Consider the following 22263-nt stretch of genomic DNA (forward strand, 5'->3'; position numbering starts at 1 on the left):
CCCTATCTTTTCAAAGACTTTGATACACAGCAAGGTTTACTGTTATCTCGTTGCCTCCTACCATCTCAGAAATTGGCCTAGGGTATAAAACTGTCAGGGTGTTACTAGTATTTATATAGATCTTTCATTTTGGCAATATAATATTGAGTCTTTTTAGTATTTTTACTGATAAATCTTACATTTTAACTTACTCCATTTTAATCCTCTCTAGTTTTATTTTATTTCAGCAAAAACAAAAACAAAATTTTAATTCTTCCAAACTGATGCATAATAGGGACACACAACTCTTGGAGGCCAATATTAAGAAACAAACACCTCACTTCCAATATTGTAAATCCCTGTGCTTTTATTGATGATTATAGTTACCTTACCTTCTAGTGGGAAAGGAATTTTTGAATCAGTAACATAGACAAAATAGAGCCAGTTCTTTCCAAATAGGGGTCGTTTAATTTCAACCCTTAGGCTCAAACCATTTGGCTCTTTGGACTTTTAGTCATCAGCACGTCTTAACTGAGGACAGAATATTTTAGTTATTTACTGTCCAATTTTACTTTCCTTTAGGTGTGGCTGTACCTGTGTAGCATTAGTTGCTATGATATTTCAGCATTTCTAAGAGTTTCTCCTATTCCCAGTGACAGCATAATAGCATTGTTCTGTCACCTGTCTTTGCCCACAGCACAAAAGGACATGAAATATGTTTCTGGATTTCAGTTTAGGAATTTGGTTTGATGTCATAGGAAGCAATTAGCATGCTCAGACCATCTTTTTTGTCTTTAGATGATCGCTCAGTTAGAGAAAGTGAGCGGAAAGCAGCCAAGCTTAATTTCAGTCAGTTGGGCAGCAATGAAAATTTCCTCTTTGATGTGGAAAACAAGAGGTAAGAAATTTTCTCATTTTGCTTGGTTCTTGACTGTGCCATAGTGAAAGGTAAGCTTTCAATAAGAGATCTTTACTTCCTAAAAGACAGCACAGGCTGTTAGAATCCTAAAGAATCTTGGCATCAATAGCCAGAGAATTATCTTATACAAGCCTCTGGTCCCTCCATGTATACTCCTGGCTTCGTGAACGATTGATTGTGTCCCACATGTAATGTGCTGTAGTGGAAAGAGTGATGGAGATCTAGGCTTAAATTTAGTTTCTGGAACTTACTTGGTAAGTGACCTTAGGGAACTCACTTAACTTCTCAGCCCTTCAGTTTTATCTATAAAATGGAGATAATGCTTGCATTAATCAGACAAACAATCAAATGTATTTCCTCTGTATAGTGAAAGAGTAGGTTTGGAAGGTTGCATGAGGGAAAAACAGGAACCATAATCATGTCATGACATTTTGACGGACTAGAAATATAGAAATACTTCAACTACCTGGAATTAGTATGGTGGAAAATAAGAAGAAATAAAATAGAACTTTTTCAGGACAAGGTAAAATGAATAGTCTCATCTCAACACTGCCAATCATTACATTTAATAATGCTTAACTGTTTTTTCTTTTTTTATGAGAAAATTACTGGTAAAACAACAAAAGATAGCAATAAAAGGAAGAAAAACTGTCCTACCTCTCTTATAGAGTTGTAGGTTAAAGTACTTTGTAAATCTAAAACTGTTGCACAAAGTAAGTTATTATTAATTTAGTTTTAATATACTCTCTCTGTTGTCTCCCTACACCTAGGGAGACATGCTAAGGTCCCTGAACTTAGTGGCCAGACTTCTCTTTCTTCTTGGTTATGGTTTTTATGTGGCATTTTACCAACTAAGTTGAGTCAGGCAGGAATATAAGTAGACTAATTGGTCAGGAAGGAAAATAAGTAGATTTTTCTAATTAGTGTTTGGTAAAGAAAAAAATCAAAGAAACAAATAATGAGCAGACTAGTTAAGTAGCCAAGTAGTGAATGATCTAGCCACTCTTTTTCATTTTTAGTTAATGATTATATACAAATAAGTCTTATGCGTTTTATGCCCCAACATTTGAAGCCCAAGAACTTAACTTCAGAGCAACTTTAAAAAATTTTAGGAAACAGTTGGTATTTGTAAAGACTCAAAATATGATTTTATTTTCTCTTAGGTGTTTCTTTGGTAATAGGATATGCTGCTGCCAGACAAAAACAGTGGTTCTTTGGTCATATCTAGATGATCTAGAGACTGGGTTTCCCATAGGAGCAATTAACTAAAGAGAAATAATTAGCTTGTTAGGTCAGATTCCTCTTTTTCTCTCTCTCTGACTCTCTTCCCTCTTCCTGTCCCTCTCCCTCTCTCCCTCTCCCTTTCTTTCACTCTCTCCTTGTCCATATACACATATGTTTGTCAAGGTGAAACCCTGTGCTATCTTTTTCCAACACAAAGGGAATTTCACATTCATTTTACTGATTTTATGAACACTTCTTCTCCCACCCCTTGATTGTTAGGTGAAATAAAATTTACATTTAATAATTTCTTATTAACTGTCTATCAACCTGCTACCCTCTGCTGATACAGATTGCCATATGAGAGAGTTTAGGGTTATACAATTTAAGCTTCCCATCATATAACTTTAAAATACATTTAACCAAAATTTAATAACATTTTTAAACAATGTTAAAACACGTTTTGAGTATGAGGTTAAATTTGGATTAGGGAGAAATAGGAAAACGTCACAATTATAGCAAATTCCTACTTAATCTGACAGAGTTCACTTTATAAAGTGAAGCAGAAATTTGATAGTTATTAATTTGATCACTGAAGATAATTAAATCGACAATATGTCTAAAATGAACTTTTTGGGCCCAAATAGTTCATTCCTTCATTCAGGTTTGGCATCAATGATTAAATGAGATAGTTGTCAAAAACTGTATTTCACTTTATATTGTGAAAAATTTCTGGCATTCAGGAAATAAGAACTCTTACTACATAAGACTACCTTTACATCTGTAAATGTAGCGGTTTTCTACCTGGCACAAATCTGCCTCCTAAAACTGAAATCTTTGAGAGCCAGTGCAATTGATCTTCAGATACTATTACTTTTCATGTTTTTTCTTTCTTTGGCTATGAAATAATTACTTTTAAAGTTCTAAATTATTTTAACCAAAAAAAATTTATATTTATATTTTGACAGCCACCATTTTTTCTGATAACCCTATTGTCTCTTTTACACTGTTCTCTGAGTTAAGCTGTCATGTGAAAACAACATTTTTATAAGCTTAAGAGTTGTAAGCAGGGACCTCTTAAATGTTTTTAAACTGACAAATGTTGAACTCTATTATTCCATTCTAAAACTACTGTCACTGAAATGCAATTGACTTAGCAGTCCTAATAGAGAAACTAAGTGGACAGGAAATGCATATTCCCCAGTTTATGACATATAGTTGAGAATAGTCAATTCATTGATTTCAGTACATTAGAACATATATTTTGGACAGGCCTGGTAGATGACAATGATCTTGCCTCAGAACCAAATTATTAGAGAATCTTGATTAATCTTTCAACCAAACAGCAAGCATTTGTTAAGTACCTCCTATATGCCAGGTGACTTGTGCTTAGGCATTGGATTATTTGGGAAACTACAGTACTTTCATTGATTCCATGCTGCTTGCTTATTACCAACACCATCATCTTAGTGATGCTGTGTGGCATCAGGTGTGCCATTTGGAATACCAAGATCTCTGAAGTATCAAAATTGTAGGTGATCCAGAAGGTGGTGATCACAACATGAGAAATGGCACAAAAACATTGTTACTGAGGACATGTAGACCCCAAAGGAGGTGGTTGACTGTAGCAAGCATGAGGGGTTACTGGAACAGCTGAAATGTCCAGAGTCATTCATAAAATGTAGAAAGCCCCAAACTTCCAACATTTTTAGTAGATTCTCCCCAGAGAATTTATGGAATTGCACAGAACAAGATGTGAAAAAGGTCTGTTACCTGCACTGGTGGAGGTGGACATCACAAAATCTTGGAAGTTGCCTGAATCCTCCGGAGGGGGGAGTGTGTGGAGTAGAAGAAACCTCTTCTTGACAAACCTGAGTGACCAGGAGGATGGGGACGCAATCCACAAATTGTTGAGACGAAGGATCTGTTCAAGTATCAGAGTAGTTACATGTACCAGATTTCTGTTGTCCAGATTCTAGTGATTATGCTCAATAGATAGGTTCATAGATAAGACATTATTCACTGATTGGGCTTCTAAATGTGGATATTTATAGTGGCAGAATAAATCCCAAAAGAACAATTGCTCTCAATTTTTCTGCTCTGGGGAAACTGTGCTCCTAATTAAAAGTTAAGAATCACTGAGCAAAGATGTATCAGTAAATAAAATGTATAACAAAAAAGATTGTCAACTATATTTCTGGGAAGGGCCAACACATAACACACATTCATTTCAATCCATTGCCATGGGTGTGTTTGCAAAGTTTGGTTCAGACAGCTAAGCTCTCATGGTGGTTTGGTTTGTGCATGTTCTAATCATCAGATTTCTACAGCTTGTGGACACAAAGTTCAGGCCTCTCCTACTGCACTTTCTCCTGCTTTGCCCTGGGGTTGGAGATTAACTTCATGTAAGCATTACAATAAAAAAAAACATTCTGAATAAAACATCATCTTTTGTCTATTTATGAAACCAAGAATATTTTTAGAATATATCAGCCTTGCTTTACACAATAGGTTTGTTCCTGAAAATTGTTATTTTCTTGTAAATCAAGTCTTATTTTAAGCACACGAGGAGAATACACTATCAAAAATCCCTATGATGCATTCCTTTGTAAAAGGATTTATCATCTCTTGTATTTATCTCTTGTGAATACAGATTTTTATGTCTTGAATTTACGTGGTGGGATAACAATGTTTTGTGAAAGAAAATCACATTTATTATAGTATTGTAAGCAATTATAGAATGTTTATCATGGGGGACAGCTAAGTGGCTCAGTGGATTGAGAGCCAGGCCCAGAAGATAGGAGGTGTCCTGGGTTCAAATGTGACGTCAGATACATCTGAGTTGTATGACCCTGGGCAAGTCACTTGACCCTCATTGCCTAGCCCTTACCACTGTTCTACCTAGTATTGATTCTAAGGTGGAAGGTAAAGATTAAAAAAAGAATATTTATCACAAGGGGAAAATATTATCTAGGTTCAGGGTTGTATTTAGAAATACTTTATTAATTAGTTCAAGAAATATTTATGGTATACAGAAAAATGTAACAGGGATAAGGAAACTTTTCCTAGGTCTTTTTATCTTTAAATGGGATAGTGTAATAATACCCCAGTTTGGTTACATCCTTGGTCAGATACCTAGTATTAATGATAATATTAGCTTACTAGCTTTACCCAGGCTCTTGAGCAAGTAATTTGTTCATGAAGGACAAAATCTTTCTTTTTCTGTTTTTTTTTTAATGACTACAAACTATCTTTTCTTTGAGTAATATTTCAGTTCTTATACATGAACTTTTTTCTTTTTTTAGTAGCTTGAGAGTTTGTGTCCTAACCATACACATTCTTTTAGAACCTTCATTTTAGGAGGTGAAGTAATCTCCTTCCTTTGTTTATTGTATCCTCTATCTCCTTTAATCTATAAAAGTGAATAACTTGACTGAAGTATTTCTAGAGTGTATACAAAATCATAAGTGAAACAGTGGCCTCCTCTAAGGAGCTTATATTTTAATGGAAACAATGCAAAGTAGTTGATCAGCTAATACTTAAATGCCTACTATGGACCAAGTGGGAATAGCTAGTTTGGTGGATAGAGCAGTGGGCTTGGAGCCAGAAAGACCTGAATTCAAATCCAGCATCAGATACTTTTACTAGCTCCATGATCCTGGGCAGGTCACTTAACCTTTGTTTGCCTTAATCCACTGGAAAAGGAAATGTCAAAGCACTCTAGTATCTTTGCCAGGAAGATTATGGAGAATACTTATGAAGAGTTGGACATGACTCGACAATAACAACAACATGGGCTAGGCACTGGGCTAAGTAAGCCCTGGAGATATAAAAAGAGGCATGTATACACATGTGCACATACATAGAAAATATATGTGTATGTATATAATATATCTGTAAAGGGGGATCTCCTGTAGAAGGTGACTTTTGAGCTGAGTCTTGAAGGAAACCAGGGATTCCAAGAGGTCAAAGTGTGTAGGGAGGACATTCCAGATTTGGGAAATAACCCTTGTCCTGGAGAACAGGACATGAAGTGTCAGGTATGAAGAGCAGCAAGAAGATAGGCTGGGCTGGACTAAGGAATTTGTAGGAGGAGGGGAGAGAATAAAATGTGTTATAGGTGTGGAAATTGTGGTCCAGATTAGATTATGAAGAATTTTAAAGGCTAATTAAAGAAGTTTCTGTTTGACCCTAGATGTCAAAAGACTTCTGGTCTATATAACATAGGTATCTATTGAAGAGAGGTAGTAGAGAGTCACTGGAGTTTTTTGAGTAGGGGACTTAACATAAGTGGGTCTGTTTTTAAAAAAATCACTGGCAACTAGATAGAGGGTAGATTAGAGAAAGTAGAGACCTGAAGCAAGGAGGCCAATTTATAGGCTCTTGCAACAGTCTCAGTGAAAGGTAATAAAACAAAATTCTAGGATAGTGGTTGTATGTGGGGAAAGAGGTGGTCTATGTGAAAGATGTTGGGGAGGTAGAAATAATAATTTTTGATGACTGAATATGTATAGAATGAATGAGAGTGAGTTTTCAAAAGTCTGATTATCATGAATTCATTTTTTACTAGAATTTATTTTTTACTTTAGAAACCTCTTTTGTAATTTTTAAACCATTGCACATGGCAACTCTAGGGAGAAGACCTTGAAAAACTGTGTGATGGATGAAAGGTCATCATCAAAACTGGAAACAGATGTTGATAACAGGATTGAAACAGGTATGTTCCTCTCCAAAGTCAAAGAGTAATGAACCTTATTTAAATAGCCATATGGTTTTATAAAAACCTGAAATTCTTAGTCTATGACATATTTTTTCATCTTCTTTACTGCCTATTTGTCTAGGGAAATGGCCATGAATTGATTTCACTGAACTAATCAGTGATCTTATTTTCGATTTCATAATACTTTAGACAAAAATAAACCATATTCTGATATTTTATCTCCCCTTTCTGCTTTTAGGCTTATCTGTGGAAAAATCTTAGTGTGTAGGAATCCTGAAAATTGGGATATATATGTATGTGTATATATATATATATATACACATACACATATGTGTGTATTATGTCTACATATATATATATATATATATATATATATATATAGGGGAGTTATATTATGCCTATATATAACTTCCTTCCCTTGGCTGATCTAAACTGCTGCTCTCAGAAATTTCCTCCATGGGCTAATGAAGCGTTCTAAAGTGCCCAAGCTTCTGGGAAGTAATTGCTTTACTGGACAAAGTGCTATTTCTAGAGATCCTCAGAGGCTTTAATTGTTGACTAGGTTTCACTTTTTTTGAAACAAATTCAATATTACTGCTTTGAAAGGTTTTCTTTCTACTGAAAATCATATTTGTGCCAATTCCCAGGAGTATGTTCACCGTAAAGCACTATTGGTAATCAGACATGACTAATAAAGGTATAAACTATTACTGCCATGTCATAGGGTTAACAGGGCATTTTCTGGAGAATGGTTCCTGTAAGTCCACTTTCCATAGAATTTTATTTTCTCCCAGTCTTACATACTGGGAAAGGAAACTATATTATCCTGGTTTACTCTCCTGCCTTTCTTAAAGGCTCAGCTATTTTCATCTCCTTTGCTGATACTAGTCTTTCCCCCAGTTCCTCAATATAGACAGTTCCCAAGAACTGGATTTCAAATCTTTTTCTATACTCTTGTAATTTCAACTGTGATTTCTATATGAATGATCTCCAAATAACCCAAGTCCTAACAATCTCTTATGAGCTGTAGTGCTCTCTTCCCAGCTTTCTGCTAGACCTTGGTGCTCAATGTACATAAAACCCAATCAAATTTTCCCAGCCTATACTAATTCTTACTCTTGATTTCCCTGTTTCTATTCATCATACCATCAGTCTCCAGCTAACCTTGGTAGGAGATGTCTTTTATTCCTCCTACTTCTTTACTTTCACATCTAATTAACTGTCAAATTCTATTGGTTTTATCTTTGCAGAGTTTTTCATCAACCCCCTCTGTTTATTCCTACTACAGACACCCTCCTTCATTCAGGTCCTCATTCAGTGATTCTCACCTGGATCACTGGAAGTAGTTTCCTAACTGTAACCTGCCACCACCAGGTATGTCTCTCCATCCAATCCATCCAGTATCATGTTCTCAGTTTAATTTTTTGTCAAATTTAGCCTCTCTCATGGCATAGTCAGTCAAAATTCTTCAAGTTACTCCCCATTTACCTACTGAATTAAGCCCTAATTTCTCAGCCTATCATTTCATAAATTCATACAATCACAGAGTGATTTACATAGTGATACAATCCAGCCAATACCTGAAGAGTCCCCATTGTACCCTGATTAATGGTCATCTAGCTTCTTCTGGAAACGCTTCCTCCAAGGAGATGACTGTGCTCCTTTTTGAAGCTACCCCTTCCACCCTGAACAGCTCAGATTGTTGGACAGTCTTTCTTATCTCCAGACTAAAGTGATCACTATGCTATTTCTCCCCATTGTTCCTAATTTGAGAACCAGATTACTAGACCAGATTCCATAGCCTTTCAGGCACTTGAAGAAGGCTGTCTTGATCTACCCAGTCTTCTCATCTTCAGGCAGATCAGCTTCAGTCTTGTGAACCAGTCTTCACAGGATGTGGGTTCAGGGTACTTTATCATCTTGTCAAGTTGATAAGGCACAGGAAGATCTGGATTCAAATCCCACCCCGGATACTTACACAATTATTAGATATGGGACCCTTGGCAAGTCATTACAACCTGTTGGGGCCTCCGTTTCCTGATGTAGAATAAGAAAGCTTTCAAAGGCCCCTTCCAGCTCTCAATATATGATCCTATTCCCTCTCTAGATACTTTCTAGCTTATCAATACTTTTCCTAAAATGAGACCCCTACAGCTGAACACCGTAGTTCATATGCATTCTAACTCGGGCATGGCACAAAGAAATGGTGAGCTCCCAAACTACAGTCCATTTAATACAATCCATAATCCTGGTTCCCTTTTTTGGCTGCCATTTCACACAACTGACTCATTGAGTTTGTAGTTTATTAGAACCCCTAGATAATCTTTCAGACCAGCCACTCTGCAACAATGCTTCCCCATCCTATATTTGTGAAGTTGATTTTTTTTTTTACCAAAATGGTTAAACTTTATATGCATCCCTGCAGAATTTCATTTTATTAGGTTCATTTCAGGTGATACAGTGGAAAGAGAGCTGGACCTGAAGACAGAAAGATTTGAGTTCAAATCCAGCCTTAAGCGCTTAGCTGTATATTCCTGGGCAAATCACTTAACTTTTGTGTGCCTCAATTTTCACATCTATAAAGGGATAATAATAGCATTCCCTAGTCCCTAGTCCTCCTCTGCCTTCTGCTTCTTCTGTATTCACTACAACCCCTAGCCTATTGCAAACAAACTTCCCTTCATTCTCCATCCTCTAGCATTCATGGAAAGCTCTCTTCTCATGCCTTCTGACACACAGAGTCAGGAGGAGGAGTTGACATACAGTCTTTACTCCTCATTGCCATTTCCAGATCCTTCTCCTCCTGCTGTCACTCAGCAATCTCTTCTTCCCTTGAGGTTTATTCCATCTACCAGTCACCTTGTCCAGATCCTTATTGCAGTCATCTAAGGCCTCAAGAATCTATCCTTTTTTTCTCAAGTTCAATACCTGACTTCTCCATCTTAACCACTCACTTTATCCTTTGAACATTCTGGTTTTCCTGTTCATTATCATCTTCAACATTCACTCCTGAACCTGGGGTATGCACTTTCACAGATCTGGGCCTCAATTTTTTCATCTGTGAAATATGAGGAGTTGGACTCAGTAACCTCCATGGTCCCTTCTAGATGTAAATCTATAATTCTAGGAAGTTCATATTATCTGCCTTCTGTGCTGCACAGAAGAAATTGGTTATCTCCCAAATAATTGGATCATGCTTCCACTAGTAGATTCATATGGACTATTTATGCCTGATCTGTGATAGAGCCTTCTGAGATCTAATTTGGTTAGATCAGTCACAGTTAGACACATTGTGCATTAATCCCCAAATAGTGAAATCACTTTGGTCCTTTCCAAGTACAAAGAACAACAACTGACCAATCAGCCTTCTTCTTTTATTGAGAATATGTTGAAGTCCATCCACTTAAGCTCCTTCATCTTCCTTACTTGATATTACAAAACCTATCTATAGCTCAGACTTGACCTTTTCATTACTGAAGTCTCAGAGATGTCCTTGTGTCCCTGCCAGGCCCTTTCTTTGTGCCCTTGATTTTATCTGAAAGTTTTTTCACATGGATTATTCCTCTCTCATTTCATTCATTTCTCCCTGATCCCTGGGTTCTTTCTTCTGGTCTATGAACATGCTTAGCTCTTCTTTATCCTTTAAAACAAAACTAAAAAACAGATGGCCTCAATTGACCCTGCTATCTCCTCAAGCAAGATAGCTCAGTAGATTGAGAGCCAAGCTTGGAGAAGGAGGGTCCTGGGTTCAAATTTGGTGTTGGACCCTTCCTAGTCATGTGACCCTGGTCAAGTCATTTAACTCCCATTACCTAGTCCTTACCACTCTTCTACCTTAGAACCAATACACAATACTGATTCTTATATAAAAGGCAAGAGTTTAAAAAAAACTTCTTAAATTCCTAATCCCACTTCTTCATTCTAAAGTGACAAGAGATATCTTCACTGATAAATCCAGAGGTCTCATCTTGCTGGCCTTTGGCATTATTGGGGTCATTGGCTGACCCCTCCTCCTGGCCGCCACTCTCTCGTCCCAGGCTCTTGGTACTGGTCACCTCCTGTTTGAGTTTTTTTTTTTAATTCCTGGTGCACAGTGCCTTGCCCATAGTAGGGACTTAATGTTATTAAACTGAAAATCAAGCCATTGAACAACAAAAGGCAGCAGAACAATATGCATAAGTGTCAGGTGAATGAGACAAAAGACAAGAGTAGATGAGAAAGGTAAATGGCTGGGAAAGGTATCCAAGAGCAAGTGAGCTTGGAGTTAGAGGGCTAAAGGACAGACAGAACTTGGAGAGAAAGGAGGGCATGAGCAGGGGGTGAAAGGAGAAAGAACCTGGAAGTTTAAGGGCAAAGCTGGTACAGAAACTTGGATGTAACAGATATCCTGGGGCAGGGTCTTGGGATGGCTTGAATGCCAGGCAAAGGTGTGTGGCCCAAGAATTTGTAAAGATTATGGAAAACTATTCAATGTTTTAGTGGAATCTGTGAATTTAAAAGGAATTAGGCTGGTCTGTTTCTCCATTTCCAGACATGGCCACATGTCAATCATCTTAGAGAACAAAGAATGATGCCCCACAGTCTCATTGCAGTATCTCATTCCTTTATCGTCAGGAAATTCTACCTTTATTGCTAATCTAAATTTTTTCTGCTACCATCCAAGTATGTCTTCCCTTTTTGGATGTGAAGCACCATTTGTAAGCTTCTAAACACTTATATACCAGTGGTTTCTGTCCTGGCTTTCTTTTTTTGTGGTGCTATGATAGGGCAGAAGACATTTGGTCTGGGAGCTACTTAGTCATTGGGGTCAAGTCAAGACAGTCTCAGAGCAAATGCACTCTAAGAAAGAAACTCTTAAGTAGTGTATTTCAATCTCTATTGCAAAGAAGCATTAAATATTTCAAGTCTTTGAATGGAATGAGGAGCCCAAGTCTCCAAGTCAAGAAACCTGACCATTCCCTCTCCTTGTATTTATTCTCCACCACACTGACTCACAGTAATTCTGTTGCTCAGAGGGAAGCAGACTAGAACTGGACAAGTGTGTTCTTAGGCAGATTAGGCCCAAATAATAAATTAGGCCTCAATAAATTCTGCTGTAACTTTTCAGAAACAAAACTCATTTTCACTCAAAGGCTCCGTAGTAGCCCAAGAATCTCAGAATTCTGCAGTCTTTATAACAAGTAATTATGAAATACCACAGGGTAAATATTAGGTCAGAGGGCTTGGATCTTACAGTCTAATAGAAATTTTCTGTTTTATCTTTCTTGGTTTTAGCTTATACTGACAGAGGGGACAAGGAAATAATTCATTTCTGTCTTTGGCTGGTTGTCTAATCTTGAACTTGAAGGCCAGACAACAGAAAGACTTAACTCTTCTCTCTGTAAAAATAGTACTATTTTACAGATGAGAAAACTGAGGCATAAAAAGGCTAAGTGGCTGAGGTTGATAAGGTGAATCAGAGCTAATTCAGGTCATGGAGATATATAATATCATAGATTGCTTCCTTTTGTTTTTCAACTAGTCATTATTTTGTGACTTAGGGTCTCCTGCTTGCGGGCCAAAATATATATTATATTCTCTTGGGAAAGGTGCCTCTGAAGTCTGGTCAGTGCTTCACTGGATGCCCTTCTTTTTAATACAGAATTAAGCAAAGGACTTTTCCTTCCTCTCCCCAACCGGGAAATAAAGGATTCTCTAACAAGTGCTTCAATCCAGACCAGCAATCCAGCTGATCAGAAGTTAGACACTTTCCCACTGGGGACCCAGGTAATGTGCTCACTTTCTTGCTGTTCTAACATAGCAATCAATATAAAGTAACAATACTGATAATTCTGAAATATCCATGAAGGAAATGGAATAACTTGAATAAATGAATCGTTTTTATAAGACAATTTCTGAAAATAGTTCATATGAAAATTAAATGGCTGCAAGCTCAATATGAATCAGCACTGTGATGTGGCTGCCAAGAAAGTTAGCATGATCATAAAGCTGCCTTAATAGAAATCTAACATCCAAGACAAGGGGGATGATTTTCTCACTTTATGCTACCCCAGTCAGATCACTTCTAGAGTTCAGGTCTGGTTACCACATTTTAAGAGGGGCGTTCTTAAGTTGTGCTGCATCCAGAAAGTAGGAGACTCAAAACCATGGCCTATGAGGAAATTGTTGAAAGAAAACAAAGTATTTAATCTAGGAAAGGTATAATAGTGTTAAGTTAGGAACATGATAGCTTTCTTCATATAATTGTAGGACTATCATGTATACAGAATGATAAAAGAAGGTAACAAGAGGCAAAGATTGATTCAGTAAAACTTCCTAACATTTAGAACTGTCTCCAAATGGAACAAGTTACTTCCTAAGATAGTTATTTTCCTGGAGGTCTTCAAATAAAGACTAGCTGTAGATGATGTCATAGGAAAAGATTCTTTTACCCAGGGCTCCTCCTGACTCTTAAGATAGTTTCTATGAGTCCAGAAGACATGAAGGATATAATATAGCACCATAACCATTAATTTCAACCTTTCACCCATCTAACCTTGTGCCAGAGGCACAATATTCATGTTGTATTTAACTAGTACTTTTATATTAGTTCTATGTTCTATACCTCCAACCATCTTGCTTTTCACCTCATTTAAACTTCTTTTCAATTCCAATTTTCTGTGTCCCCATAATGAAACTCTTCATGCTCTTTCTGTAATGGAGTGGGAAAAGGGGAAAAGGAAAAGGGTAGATGTTATGGGAGGCAAAGGGCAGAGATCATATGAGATTGGGAAAAATAAAGGTTACTTTCTTTTGTCTTTAAAATCTGGGGTGGTAGAGTAAGAAAGCAATCTTTAGATAATTTGTATGAGTAAATGTGGTGGAAAAAGTGTTCACTGACGTGTGTTTGAAGACATCTGTTTATACTACCTTTGATTTAGGTATTGATGAGCTAAATGGTCAACTGATGAATCAAAAATTAACTGTAATAATAACATTTTTCTCAGTTTGGGAATGACATCTCACTGAATATAGAACTGGACAGAACCTTAAAGATCATCTAGTTCAACTTCCTCATTTCATAGATGAGGAAACAGAGACCCAGAGAAATTAAAAGACTTGACCAAGGTTGCACAGGTTACAGTAGGTAGCAGAGCTGAGATTTAAGCCCAGATCCTCTGACTCCAGAGCCAGTTCTCTTTATAATTGGTTCTCTCTGCAATATTAAATTGCTGCCTTGTTGGTGATGGACAGAAAAGCACATGTTTGGTGTCATCTCCAAGGCAATCTTTGGAGATTTTGATTAGGAGTTCTAGAAAATGCCTTTTAACTTTATTTTTTAAACTTTGTATTGACTTTGCATTGAGGAATTGGTGTAGAGGACTTTAAAATCTTCACTTTAGAATCTAATTTCAATATGAAGTCTGAGTTAGAACTTGAATCAGAAAGGCAGGAAGAAGGAAGGAATTTTGAGCAGTTTGTAATATTATTTTAGCTTGCGAAATAAATTATTATATTGAGAATATCTACCATTCATCCCTGAAAGAAAACTATGTGATTTCATGTCCTCCTAAAAAGAAAGAGCATGATATCCCTACCTAATTTTGCCTCACTCCAATACCTTTAGTCTGCCTCAATATTTTAGTAAATTTGTCAGAAGATAAAATACATATGTGCTCTCCCCAACTTTTTTTGAGTCAGAGAAGGGTTTCATACTTTGCCTCTATGCTAAAGTATTCAAAACAAAAAATATAAAACATTTCACAGTTTTCTCTAAAATAGCTTTGCATTTTCTAATACTGTTGAACTATTTTCAAAAGAACCCTTGTCTTCACTAGATCATTCTTTGAACTTTTCTGTAAGCTTAGCTTTTAATCATCCCCCCGCCATTTTCCCTTCCTTATATTACTCCTCTTCCCAACACCATCCTTTTTATTCCCCTCCTACTTCTCTATAGGGTCTTTTAATCAACCCCCCCTAATTTATCCCTCTATTATATTACTTCCCTCCCCAACACTCCCTTATTCCACTTCTACTTCTCTGTCGGGTAAGATATGATAATACCTTAATGAATCTCACTGTTATTCAGCCAATTCCAGTGAGAATAAGGTTTAAGTATTTCCTGTCACCACTCTCCTCCTCTCCTCCACAGTAATAGGTTTTTTTTTCCCCCCTGTAAGTTTAGCATAGGACCATCAGTTAGATATCTGTTTATTTGCAAGTATCTCTTCTTTAACAAAGGGACATTTTTTTATCAATTTGCCTAATGCATGCACTTGACATCCTCTTGTTTTCTGTATCCTTTCATTTTTCATATTTACCCTCTCAAATATTTTTCAGCTACAGGAAGTGGCAAGAAGGGAGCTTCCAGGTGATGTTCATGAGGAAGATGGTAAATATTTTACATTCAGTGTCCACATTTCCACAGAGTTTGGGAAGAATTGGATGATGGTTCTCAATCCTAGATGACTGCATTGGCATCCATTTTGTGAGGGACTCTCACTAGTACTTGGGGGTAGTGACCTATGAGGTTTTCCTTTTTAAAGACTGAATATTTTTAATCTCTTTGGTTATGTTTAGATTTTTGTTATTTGCTCATTCAACAAATGTTGTCTCCTATATGTAATGAATGTATTATGTTTGGAACTAGGAAGCTACAAAGGTAAATAAGAAAAATTTCCTTCCTTATTAAAATGTGCCATAGTTTTATGACTTGCCTGTGTTCTATGCTGGGACTTTATGAATAAGTGCAAATATAATGCTTATTGAAAGGATTGCCTTGAAGGATTTATTTCCAGTGGTTTGGGTTCCATTTTCTATGTCTAGTATGTCTAACTCAGAAGTGACATCTTCTGTGTTTGCTAAAGAGATCTCTTGAGTTTAGGGATTCCTGAAAACATCCAACTGATCAGAGGCTCTGTCTTTTGTGCTTGTCATGGCCTTGAAAGGCTGTTCTGCTATTGGTCCTAGCTTTGTTTTGGGGAAGGTGAGAGACAATTTTCTTGGGAGAATCTCTCTTAAGGCTGGGCAAATGGTATAATGCAAGCCGGGGGTTTCCACAAGAGACAATAAGAGGAAGTATGATGATAGAGGAGGAAAAGGGCATGATTTGGAATCAGGAGACCTGAGTTTGAATCCTGCCTCCAATACATTTTATGTTGGTAATATGGGCAAATCCCTTAACCTGTCAGAGCCTCAGTAGCCTTACCTATAAAATGAGGATGATAACATATATACTATCTGTCTGTCTCACAGGATTGTTGTGAGTGAAGAGCTTTCTGAACCTTCCTTAGGAATTACTTTATCACCCCTGCAACTTCCCATCCCAAAGATTCTAACTTGATCTGAGGAAGTTCCTGATAAATCATATGGGAACTGGTTCCCATCTGATCTGTGGCAGATTCTTTACACAGGCACTCATTGTGGTTTGATGGTACTAATGTAGTGTAGTGACAAATACACTGAATCTTGGAATCAGAAGACCTGGGTTTGAATTCTAGTTCTACCACTTACTAACTTGTTCTGACATTGGGTGAGTCACTTCCTTTCTCTCAGCCTCTATTTCCTTATCAATAACATGGGATAAGGGGATAGGGTTAGACAAGATGATCTCTACACTCTCTTCTATCTCTAATATTCTATGATTATAATTCCTTTTGTTAGAAACCTCAGTTTCCTTATCTGTAACATGAGGGGGTCATTCTAGATGATCTCTTAATCTTTTGATTTTATTATTTGTGAATCCTTTGATTTTTATGCCCTTTTCTGTCTAAATCAGTTCTACCTGAGAGCCTTCTCTAATAGAGAGGAAATGTGCACTGGGCACAGTGATATCCCACTGGTCCATAAGAAATTCTCATCCTTGTTTTTCTTTCCTTTGCCATGGTTATATTCTATTAGAATTCAGATGCTACCCATCTCTTCAGTCCTCAGTCCGGTCCCCAGACAAGATGGCCAAAGAAGGATTCCGACTAACTTTTTCAGATGGTAAATCTTTAGGTTCTTCTCCAGAGAAAGAGTTGATATCAAAGGCTGATGCTTATCAGCTTAGCCATGAAGTCTTATCAAGTAAACGCTTGGATGTGGGTGATTCAAGCCAAATACACCCCTACCAGTTACCTAAAGATAATAGTCTAGATAATTATAACAGTCACTATCCTCACCCCATAACCTTACATGGAAGTTTTAGCAAGAAATCCCCAACTCATCAAAGAAGCAAGAATTACAGAGACTATAGTACAAAATCTTTGAATGACACAAAGTCGATCTCTTGTGGAGATATAATGACTCCTTTGACTGACTCAGACTCTGCCACTGGAAGACTGCTTAAGCTCAGTTCAGGTAACAAGCCTTTTGATTTGTTATGGGCCCTTTACATAGGAGGGAAGTTGGGGTCTCTAGCAAGGAAATGTTGAGTTTCTAGATCAACATATCTTGAGCTGTGATTTAGGGAACCTTAGAGATCTACAGAATCCATAGCCTAGAATGAGTGTGTGTTAATACATAATATAATAATAGAGAAATAGTTTTCACTGTTGAATTTGGGCTCCACAATAATTCACCAAATAAAAGCCTAGTAAAAGTAAAGCCAGCAGCTTTCTGATAAATCCTGGGTCCTCAGAGATGATGGCTGTCATTTATAAATAAGCTCTGGGTGGACCCATGAAGCTGTAAAGGCTTCATAGAGAAACCTAGCCATGGATATATATATATATATATATATATATATATATATATATATATAGATATATAGATATATAGATATATAGATATATAGATATATAGATATATAGATATATAGATATAGATAGATAGATAGATAGATAGATAGATAGATAGATAGATAGATAGATATAGATATATGCATGTATGTATGTACACATATCTACACACGTATACTTTTTTTTTTGGTCATCTAAAGGCCAAATTGGTTAAGGGCAGGAGTCATCACCAGCAAAATGTCCATATCTATGGACCCTGAGTTTACAAAGAAGCTAATTGTAGAATAAGTGAAGGATCCCTCTCCAGAGAGTTTTCATTTTCTGGCACATTCCCTCCACAGATCTCTACACCACAGGCTATTTTAGCAGTGATCCCGCCCTGCTGTCCAATATCGAACAGCAGTTATCTGGGGGCCTCACTGATTTAACACAAGTACATGGTTCTTTCAAAAATAACACTGCCATGGGAAACTCTCTACGGACACTCCTGTTGCCTTCAGGGACTCAAGAAGACAGGGGACTTTCAACAAAGAGGTCTGTGAGCCCAACTAGAAGGGCATTTAAGAGGAAGGATGGTCTTCTTTCAAATGTGGTGCCAAAGCATGGGTTCCAAGATGTTACCAACAATGAGGCAAGTGTTTGTTTGTTTGCTTGATCTCTTAATCAAAACTACACCATGACCATGTTTCTTTTTATGGGGACAAATTCCTGACCAGTGTAATCAGAACACACAGGTGACTTTGAAGGCAGAAGTTATGGAAGAAAGGCCAAAGCTTATTATTTTTCCTGGGGTCTGTGTGCCTCATATAGATCCTTCATTCCTGTAATGGAATGAATTCTACATATACTTCCACTACAAATATGTGAGAAATGTGAATTCTACATATACTTCCACTACAAATATGTGAGAAAAACCCAGAAAACACGAAACCCATCTAGGGGTGGATTTAGTAATGCAGTACAAAGGGGAGAGCACTAGACTTTAAGTCAGAAGACCTGGATGGATTAAAAATCCCAGACTTGCTCTACTAATTTAATATCAATGTGCACCGGGGCAAATCACTTTCCTTACCTATGCTTCAATTTCCTTATCCATAAAATGAAGGAGTTAAGTTAGAGCAATGGTGCCAAACTCAAATTGAATGTGGGGCCACTAAACTATACATAAGGATGCTGGCAGGTACATATTGACTTAGAAAGCTACATATCAATATTAAAAATCTCCTACTTACATTTTAATCTGATTCTGGCTGCATTGTGCCCACAGACTGTGTTTGAAATGTCTGGACTAGATTATTTCTAAGGCTTCTTACATTTCTGATAATCTATGGTGCTGAATAGTTGGGGATCCAGAAATAATAGAAGTCTCCAAAGGCCTCCCAAATTATAATATTGTGCTAATATCTACATGTGAATGTACGTATACTTTTGCTTCTGATACAAATGAATAATTTGTGATGTACTTTGGTGTGATAACTCAACAAAAAGAGGGCTATTCTTCCTAATCCATTAATGTGGTATTTTAAGCACAGACAAGAAGGAATAGATAGATCCCTGCAGGATCCACAGGCTCCTGTCTTCATCAGATGTTCTAAGACTGAAAATTTGAAAATTATTATATAATTCTAATCAATATCAACATAAATTGTTTATAAGAATGATTGAATCTATACTTTGGCTCATATAGCAAACAAAACCTCATCTGCGTCTTCATCATTATTGATCAATCAACATATGTGATTATTGTTGAATAAAATGTCTTAGATTGGCATTGCAGTAAATGGTTATACTACATAATTTTTTTCAATTTAATGCCTCTATTAAACTTAGTATTCTTGGCTCCAGTCTTGCATATCTCTGGGCTAGTCTTCATGTGACTGCCAACATTCTCTTCTATGGCACATAATATTCCCATGCCACTCCACTTCAGTTTTTCAATAGATTAAAAAAAGAACAACTTTTTAGCCTGGCATTTAAGACCTTCCAAACCTCAGTCCCAACCTATCTTTTCAGCCTTATTTCTCATTATTCCACTGTTTGTTCCATTTAAAACTGGAATTTGACATGCTTTCTCTCACATGAGTTCAAATACAATCTTTATTGCCAATACCTATGTAACCTTTGGGCAAATCACTGTCTTGGTGTCCTCATCAGTACATGGGGCTTGACTGAATGATTTCAAAGATCTACTCAAGCTCTAAATCTATAACCAACTCTGACCTTTGTGCATTTGTTCATGCCAACCTCTATGTCAGGGATAAATATTCCCCCTATCTCTACCTTTCAGAACTCTTCTCTTCCAGACTTAGTTCAGATGCCACTATCCTATAACTCTTCTTGATTCTCTCCAGCTGCTTTAACATTGCCTCCCTCTTTATATTTCCCTCAGAGCACTTTTCTGGTCTCTTCTTTACTCCCACATTTTCTACCTTCTATTGGTACTTGTCTGTTAATGAATCATATTTCCCCATATAGACTCTGACTAGAAGGGGAGGGAAAGCTTCTATGTTCAAATTTGGCCTCAGATACTTCCTAGCTATGTGACCCTTGACAAGTCACTTAACCCTCATCGTCTCACCCTTAACTCTCTTTATCTTGGAACCAACACATAGTATTGATTCTAATATGAAAGGTAAAGGTTTTTTAAAAAAATGTGTGGTTCAGGGAGGTGGAATATCTTAAAGACCAGTGTCACTAAATCATAGAGCCATGTTGGTGAATCTATGGCATGCATGCTGGAGGGGGCTTCTCCCTTTACCCTCTCCACATGCTCTCCACATGAGCCTGAGTACATTTCTCACATTACCCACCCTTCTGCCCAGTAGCCCAATGGGAATGCTTCCTCCCTCCCCTATTTAAGGGAAGGCAGGGGATTCACTTGTGGTGTGAGGGTTTTAGGTTGAGAACTTGGTCTCTAAAAGGTTTGCTATCACTGCCATAGAGAATGTGGAGGGAAGTAAGGTGAAAGAAGACTATAAAGGTAGAAAGGGGCAATGTTATGAAAAGTTTTAAAAGCCAAACTGAGGATTTTGTGTGTGATTCTGGATGTGATAGGGAACTGCTAGAGTTAATTGATTAGATATAGGAGTTAACATGGTCAGACTTACACTTTAGGCAGACTGATAGCTGAGTTGGAGGATAGATCAAAGTGAAGAAAGAATTAAGGCAGAGACACCACCCAGAAAGCTGTTGTGTTATCCAGGTATAAAATGATTAGGGCTTATTCTTATCCCAAGGCGGTGGCAATGTCTGAAGAGAAAAGAGAACCTGTTCAAAAGGTGTTGGAGTAGAATTGACAGGATTTGGCAACCAATTAGTCTAGGTGAGTGAGTGAGTGAGTGAGTGAGAAATTGGAAGTTGAATATGATACTTCAGTAAGTAAACCTGGGTGACTAGCATAGTAGGTCCCCTTCATAGTAGCTAAGGAAGAGGAAAGACTCTAGGTGGGTTAGGGGGTGAAGTATGGAGATAATGGGGTCAGTTTGGGGCAATTGGAGATGTGAAACTAGAGGTCAGGAGCAAGATTAGAGAAATGATCATTTATTCCATGAGAGCTAATGAGAATATCAAGAAAAATTAGAAAGAATAGAAGTCCCTGAGACAGACCCTTGGGGAGATAGTTACTGTTAGATAGTTAACCAAAAAAAGGAGACCAAGAGAAGGCTCAGAGATGGTGACAAAAAAAAGCAGACACTTGCCTGAGCTCTCCCAAGTTCCCCTACTGACAACTTTAGAATTATGCCTCAAAACAAATTCTGGAGCATCAGAACCTACAAAAGGATAGGGTAAAACAAATTTCTATCTATCAATGCAGTCAAGAGCAGACCCAGCCAGAGCAGGCTGTCCCTCAGCAAGCCAACAAAAGGCATTGGTGGCACCTGAATTAGCAGCAGTGGCTTCTGGGAGCTCTCAGCCCACAGATAGTAAAGAGGTTAGACAACTGATCAGAAGGTGATTACAGGGGTTCTTTTGCTGGCACCGGGTATAGGACTTTGTTGAGTTATAGTCTGAATGAAAAGTAGCACCAGCACACTAAAGCCTGTGGCCATAGGGGAGCAGAGACCCTTGTCACAGTTCCAGGGAAAAGAAGAATGCTTGTGGTCACTCACAGATCAGAGTCTAGGCAAGGAAAGTAGTAAACACACCTCTTTGGTGGGAATCATACTACCTTGGAAGAATTAAAAACTTTACAGACTTCTAAAACTAGCTCTGACGGCAACTGCACAAAAAAATGAGTTTGGGACAGTATCCCTTCCACCCCAGAGCAAGTCCAACTTTAACAGTTTATAAAGTTTTAAAAGTCAATAAATAAGCAAACCATAAAAATAATAAAATACAATAAGTAAACAAAAAAGCTGACCATACAAAATTATTATGATAACATGGAAAATCAAAACACAAACTCAGAAGGCGGCAAAAAGTCAAAATATCTATACCCGCAGCCTCAAAGAAAAATGTGAATTAATCTCAGGCCCCAAAAGAATTCCTGGAAGAGCTCAAAAAGGATTTTAAAAATAAGAGATAAATAAAGGAAAATTGGAAAAAAGAAATGATCCAAGAAAACCATGGAAAAATAGTTGACTGTTTGGTAAAGGAGGCACAAAAAGATACTGAAAAAAATAACATCTTAAAGAAGAGGCCAAATGGGAAAAGAGGCACAAAAATCCACCAAAGAGAAGAATTTCTTAAAAACTGGTCAAATGGAAAAAAGATATTTTAAAATG

The 22263-nt window shown here is 37.3% G+C and overlaps 1 protein-coding gene across 10 annotated transcripts in view; it reads left to right on the forward strand.

Moving 5' to 3' along the window:
• Positions 1-22263, forward strand: part of LRRC36 (leucine rich repeat containing 36) — a 69822-nt gene that overhangs the window by 28936 nt on the left and 18623 nt on the right. For 9 of the 10 annotated variants that reach the window (XM_056805182.1, XM_056805330.1, XM_056805245.1 and 6 more), the window contains 6 exons: positions 778-877; positions 6754-6836; positions 12481-12605; positions 15159-15210; positions 16719-17159; positions 17881-18170. In XM_056805182.1, coding sequence (XP_056661160.1) covers positions 778-877; positions 6754-6836; positions 12481-12605; positions 15159-15210; positions 16719-17159; positions 17881-18170 — 1091 coding nt within the window. The remainder of the gene's footprint in view (positions 1-777; positions 878-6753; positions 6837-12480; positions 12606-15158; positions 15211-16718; positions 17160-17880; positions 18171-22263) is intronic. The other variant, XM_056805087.1, reaches the window with a different exon arrangement.

This window comes from Monodelphis domestica, chromosome 1 (assembly GCF_027887165.1).
Source record: "Monodelphis domestica isolate mMonDom1 chromosome 1, mMonDom1.pri, whole genome shotgun sequence".
Classification (NCBI taxonomy): Eukaryota; Metazoa; Chordata; class Mammalia; order Didelphimorphia; family Didelphidae; genus Monodelphis; species Monodelphis domestica.